The sequence below is a fragment of the Taudactylus pleione genome, unplaced genomic scaffold (genome assembly GCF_031769625.1).
Source record: "Taudactylus pleione unplaced genomic scaffold, aTauple2 ptg000318l, whole genome shotgun sequence".
Classification (NCBI taxonomy): Eukaryota; Metazoa; Chordata; class Amphibia; order Anura; family Myobatrachidae; genus Taudactylus; species Taudactylus pleione.
This window is the reverse complement of record NW_028284719.1, coordinates 2,707,544-2,713,922: the sequence shown is the minus strand read 5'-3', so window position 1 is coordinate 2,713,922 and position 6,379 is coordinate 2,707,544. Positions and strand designations below refer to the sequence as shown.

General features: G+C 36.6%; 1 protein-coding gene across 1 annotated transcript; it reads right to left on the bottom strand.

Moving 5' to 3' along the window:
* Nucleotides 1–3,589: 3,589 nt before the first annotated feature.
* On the bottom strand, nt 3,590–4,459 carry LOC148509646 (indolethylamine N-methyltransferase-like). The gene is made up of 2 exons (XM_088442925.1): nt 4,371–4,459; nt 3,590–4,016 (listed from the first exon to the last, which is right to left on the bottom strand). Exons 1-2 carry the CDS (start codon nt 4,457–4,459, stop codon nt 3,590–3,592), a joined length of 516 nt encoding a protein of 171 aa, XP_088299051.1.
* Between the last annotated feature and the right edge of the window lie 1,920 nt (nt 4,460–6,379).

The window sequence follows — 6,379 nt, the reverse complement described above, 5'->3', positions numbered from 1 at the left end:
ATAAAAAATATATAAAAAGTTTTAAAAACAGCAAAAAATCATGTAATTTATGCAATCCAAAACCCGAAATTTGGATTTACAATCCGAATTCCAAACCACAAAAAGATTAAAACCGTGACTCGGATTTACCCGGATTCATGGAATTCCGGTGGATTCAGATTTCTGGAGAACAAACTGCAAATCTCTAATCAAAATACCATAACAATGTTAAAATGGGGCTGAAATATTTATTCACCCTTCAACCATTGATCTGAATAGTGTGTAGTAAATTCCAAATTTGGTTTTATAAAACTGGGATATACAATACATATGTAGCCTGAGGATCTGTTGTACTACTGATTGTGTTTCATGTGCATAAACTCTGTAGTTCAATCTCCATATCACAGTACACCTCCAACTGCACCCATATGCTACATAGCACAGATCCAACATGTATTGCAATGATAATTACAATTAGAGGGTGTTCAAATGATTCTCAGTCCATAGTTGCACTATAACCATCTAATTCACTACTATACTCTGCTTGCTATGAGAGTCTCATCAGTGTAAGATGGATCACTTTTATAATATCAACAATATAATGTGATAGAGACTTTTAAAATATTGAAACAACAGAACATGCTGCACACATGTCATCCTCATAAGCATTTTGCGACAAAGCTTAATTACATCCAACCATTAAGAAATTAGTAGCAGGTTTTCCATACCCCTTACCACTTTACAGCAAACACCATTAGCTGTACTGCCATGTGATTCACAATGCTTGGTGGCGAGATCAAGACAGGGTCAACTATGACCAGGGGCAGCCGTGCAGCTACTGGAGTGGATGTCATGCCCCACAGGGAGGATAAATACTGTAGGTGCATACCATGACTGCATACCCCTGTGATGCTTGACCATGCCCATTTTTGTATGCACATCGTAAAGACTTTTGACCTACTTGCACTACTGCTCACCCTCCACCCCATTGATTGGGTACCTTGAGATTTCAGCCATGTCACAGTTGCTCAGTGTCCCATCCATGCCCAGAATAGTATTGTAAACAGGAAGATCACTCTCCCATCCTCGCCAGAAGATCCCTGCAGCAGTACAAGACAGGCATGGTGTAACCATGTGTGGCATTAGGCCCAATGCTACACTCCACTCTAATATTCCTGCTGGAATGCCACCTTGTCAAGGTGATGTGCTCTATGTATACTATACAGCTCTGCTCTGTGCTATGACATAGTGGTCTCTAGTATGGCATTACCAGTCAGCCTGTGTTCCTTGTATAATTTGTCACTAAGCACTTCTGAATCTCCGACTGCTGGGTTCACTCCCAGGTGGCTGTTCAGTGATTACACTAGTAGTGATGTCACTGGCCGGGAGCAGCTACAATGATCACACAACTGCTTCACAGACCCGATAAAACATTTAAATTAGAGTGATACCTGGGCTATTATTGTAGCATTATGCATCCACAAACCCAAAACACTGCCCATGTACTGTATGCCCAAAAATGCTACTTCTTTTTTTCCTACTCAAAGAAGAAATCTTGGAAACGATTAGAGGACAGTCATATTGTTACTCCCAAGTGAAGCCATTTACACTACAACCAGCACAAACAGCTTCTTGACATGCACAACATTATAAAAATCCCTGTCTTTAAATGGGGTATGTTTTACCAAATTAAAAAAAAATAACTTTCTCAAAAATCTTAACCCTAAAAGGCCCTAAACTGAAAGAAGATCTGACAAAAAAAACCAAGTCTCAAATTAATCTCCATGCTGAGTTATGCCAAAAATTCCTCAGTTACCTCAAAACTGTCACAGGATGTAGAGTAGAAGCAGTGACTTTGTCAATTTTAGATTATTTTTTTATTATTTTGCCCTGAAATTTGACAAGCACCACAGAGCATTGGGAAGTATATCCTCCAATCTTCTCAGGAATGGGTTCTGTTAAGAAATAAGTCCAAAACTTACATAAGGGTACTCACCCGCATGCACATGAAAGGTATCTTTATCCTAATTTGTTTCTCCTAGTCTAGAGATAGGAAGAAAACATAAGGCCCCCATACACCAGCAATTGATTGCAGCAATCGTGCAATTTGCAATCGATTGTGTATAAAAATCTTTCCATTTTTCAATCGATTGTGGCAATTCTGCAATCGATTGTGTATAAAAATCTTTCCCTTTTTCACTCGATTGCAAATTGTACAATTGCTGCAATCAATTGCTGATGTATGGGGGCCTTTACATCCACATTCTCACCCGTATGCATATAATGGTTTCTTTACAGTTCCTTATCAGCACACTCCAAATCACATGCAGTAATCATGAAGGAAAAACACTTACATTAGTTTTCTGTCACGCATTCCAATAAAGGTTTCTTTATTCTGTGGCTATGTAAAAAACATTTTCTCTGCACACTCACATCCGATGGCAAACAGAAAGTTCTTTAAATGGTTAAAAAACAGTAGACATGAAGAACACACAAGCCCCCAACCGGAGGTAACCGCTCTCATCTGGTAATCGGAGAAGATGGTGAAAGAAATATCCACCACTGTGCTGCAGTTCACAGAGCGGGTGCTCTGACTTATCCTTTTTAGCACTTCCCAGTCATTCAGGTGAAGCAGCAGCCACGGTTCATAGCTTCAATGGGTTTCAGGGAGCAGCCTCTCCTTTTTCAAGAAGTGCTGTGATATTCTCTGAGAGGAGCTTTATACTGGATGGATAGATCAAGGTCAACTGTTGATTTCCAGCCAATCCACCTGACTTGTATTATTCGGCCAGCTCATACTCATTATACACACATGATTTTCACATGTGCAGACACTGCATATAAGCATACCTATCTGCAGAGATTTAAAACAATTATAAATATAATGACAATCTTTTATAAATAATGATTACATTATATACATGGTTTATAAAGAAAAATCCTTTTCCTCGATACTTAGGTAAATATATACAAAAATTTGAAAATCAATTAATTAATAAATAAATAAATATAACAATTGCACAATAAGAGTCCTCTACTACCCAATGTAATGGTGTGAATGTTAGAATGTTAGCACTCATTTAGATAAAATTAGGTAGAGTATTGGAGTCAGTGAACTAAACTTTTCAGGTCATTATTCAAACCCAGGCTTATAATACTGCACAAGTATTTTGGCAATGGATGTTGAATGAGCCCCAAGAACCAGTAAACAATGGTACCATTGGTACATATAGTTCCACCAGAAAAAATAGCTATAATTATTAGTGGTACCAGATTCTGTTTCTTTTCTGTACCACTGTGTGTTAATAGTTTGAAAAAAAATATTAAGTGTGAGATTGCTGGAAATGCTCTTTCCTCTGCCAATTGCCATTTTAGTATTTTAAAAAAAATAGTTTTGGATATTAGAAATTCGAGATAAAATAATCAACATTTACTGAAATAACCTTTTTCTATAAATTTTATTTATTACACATGATAAGAGCTGTACAGTATGTAATATTTAGTATTTGGCTTAGGGCTATAGAGGGTAAGAATAACAAAGGTAGATCAATAGATATTAAGAAGCTTTTAAATGAAACATCCATCCAACCACTGCCATGACTCCAACATCCTAAATATTCTCTTTCACAGCAGTAAGCACAATTAATTGCTTGTAATCTATGAGATCACTCTCTACTTTTCTATCAAGTAACTCACAGGAACTAATTACAAATCCTTCATCGGTGAGGGACTTTCTTACAGAATTTTCATCATAGGTCAATGCATACAGACTTTTATTACCAGCTGTGTAATATGTTACACCTAAGGACCCAATTACAATTAAATGTCCCTCTGGTCTAAGCAGCTTTGATATCTTCCTCAGTTTTATGATATATTCTTGATGGTCCTGACTAACCACATCCAGCACCCACAATGTGACTAAACAGTCAGCTTGTGGTAACACCACCGGATCTGTGAGGTTTTCTTTGCTGAAGTCAAATTTCACAATGTGTTTAATGGTTTCCTTTAACTTTTCTTCCTTCACCTCTTCTGGGTCACTAAAACATTTAAACCATTACATTATATAATACCGAGGTTCTTGCAACATTGCAGAACTTTATTTAATTCAAATATATAAAACAATCATCTCAAAGCATAAATACTTTACTAGTAACTCTCTGTGTGTTCTTTATGTGTTTCTTACTGTATTTTAACTATTTTCTTCACTTGACCACAACATGCATAATTCAATTGGAATAGCTGAACCTGGAAGAGTACTGCCACCAACTAGGAAATATCTAACTCTCTGATCTCCAAATCTAAAACAGTTATTCTTTGTTATCTTTTTGTTATAATTTTTTTTTTATTTGACTCATCCTTAAAGTTTTTTTATGTTTACAGTCACATTTTACCTGTAGCCTTGAAGCTCGGTAACAATCTTAGATGCATGAGTCCAATCAAAAGCCGCAGTGTGGGTGTTCACCCATTTGTTGAGTTCCATAATCCAGGACTCTCTTAATTTTAGTATAATGATCTCCTTAAAAAATCACTGATACCAAACAGATGATGAACGATGGATCCTAAACTGATGTCAATCAAAGTTTCTCCTTTAATACTACCTGCAGGGAAAATTCAGATAAGAAGAAATGTAGCATTTTATATAGTTACAGTGAGTTAGCGGCAAAGATAGATAATGTGAGTCCCAGCATTTGTCACATACTGATACAGATTTCATGGTCTTTGTTACATAGCATAATCCTGGGTGCCTTCATCTATGCCAATTAAATAAACAAAAGATTCACCTGTTCTCATTATGTCCAACAAATGAACAATGTAGTCATCCCCTTACACTATAAAGTCACCCATTTAATTGCTCTGTTACTCAGAATAACAATTTTATATATCTGACAATATAATTATCCCGAGTACAAACCTGTTGCTAATGCGCTGTGCAGCTTCTCCATAATAAACACCACTGCCTCGTCTCTGAATGCACTTTCTGCCTCAAAATAACATTGAAGGAAGTCCCTGGAATCCATCCCATGCAGATGATAAAGCTTAAACTTGGGTCTTGCTTCAATTCTCTTTTCTTCTGTCACACAGGACGGGATGAGTCTCTGATCTGTATCTGTAGCCTTATAGTGATCTGTATGGCTGTTCTCTTTATATACAGCAGAATCCTATATTTATTTACTCCCATTAGAATGTTCTCATACACAGCTGACTGTAAATGTATTACTATGTGCAGAGATCTTATCGAACAATTATTAATGATGATTAAATGTTTGACTTAACCATGTGATAACGTTCAATGCTACAATGTGATGTAAATCATTCATATTTTGGTTCTCTTAATGTTTAACACTCTACACTCTATCTTATGCTTGTAAAGAACCATTAGATTTTTTTTTTTAGAAAAAATTCTGGTTTGTTACTACCTGCAACAGTACATTTTTTTTATTATTATTATTATTATTATTATTATAATTTAATTTATATGACATCACATAGTTTCCATAGCACCTGAAAATCAGTTTAATTTATAACACCCAAGCAGTACCCAGACACACACACTCTCCTTTACTTTCACTGCCACACCCCATTAGCTCCCAGACACACACACTGGTTAAGCACACAGATATTCTCCCACCCCCTTTACATTAATTTCCAACACCCCAGCAGCCCTCAGAAACATGCTCTTCCCCTGCATTTACTTCCAACACCTCATCAGCACCCAAACACACACTATTCTTCCATAAAATTCTCTATCGACACCACAGCAGCACTCAGCCACACACCCTCCCCCTGCATTCACTACTAACACACTTGCATCTCCCAGACACTCTCTCCCCTGCTTCCACTGTCTACACCCCAGCAGAACCAACACACTCTCCTTCCTAGCCTTAACTGCCAACTGCATTTACATCCAACACCCCAGCATACTCTCTGCATAATGTATGCACCATGGGAATTTTTAGCTATTATTTGTGCATGCACAGTTGTAATGTTTTGTATTTGGACCAATAGCACAGACATATAGTACTGCTCTTTGAACAACTGTGGATTACAAGTACTATTACAACTGTCGAAAAAGGATCTGGGTATAAAACAAATTACCAAATTCAATTTCTTTGGAGCTTTGCATATCAAATTCTAATTAACAAAAAGGATTTATCATTTGCACCCACAGCTCAACCAAATAGCTTCCAGTTATTCACAGATCTAAATAAGTTTGTTCGCAAACTTACTTTAAAGAGACATTTCTTAGAAAAGGACTCCGGTATAATAAAAAACAATGAAAGTAACTCAAAATCTGGCTTAAAACCAATATCAAAATATCTTTAAAAAAATTATCTGGAACACAATATTAGACCACTAAGACGGTCTTTTCTGTTTTTGTATTTTTTTCCTCTATATGTGC

What these genes read in the sequence shown, in the direction of transcription:
- LOC148509646 (XM_088442925.1), bottom strand. Translation starts at nt 4,459, where the DNA reads ATGGAACTCAACAAATGGGTGAACACCCACACTGCGGCTTTTGATTGG. An exon ending in ACCGAGCTTCAAGGCTACAG is followed by an intron (nt 4,017 to 4,370) that starts GTAAAATGTGAC and finishes TAAATGTTTTAG; the next exon opens with TGACCCAGAAGAGGTGAAGG.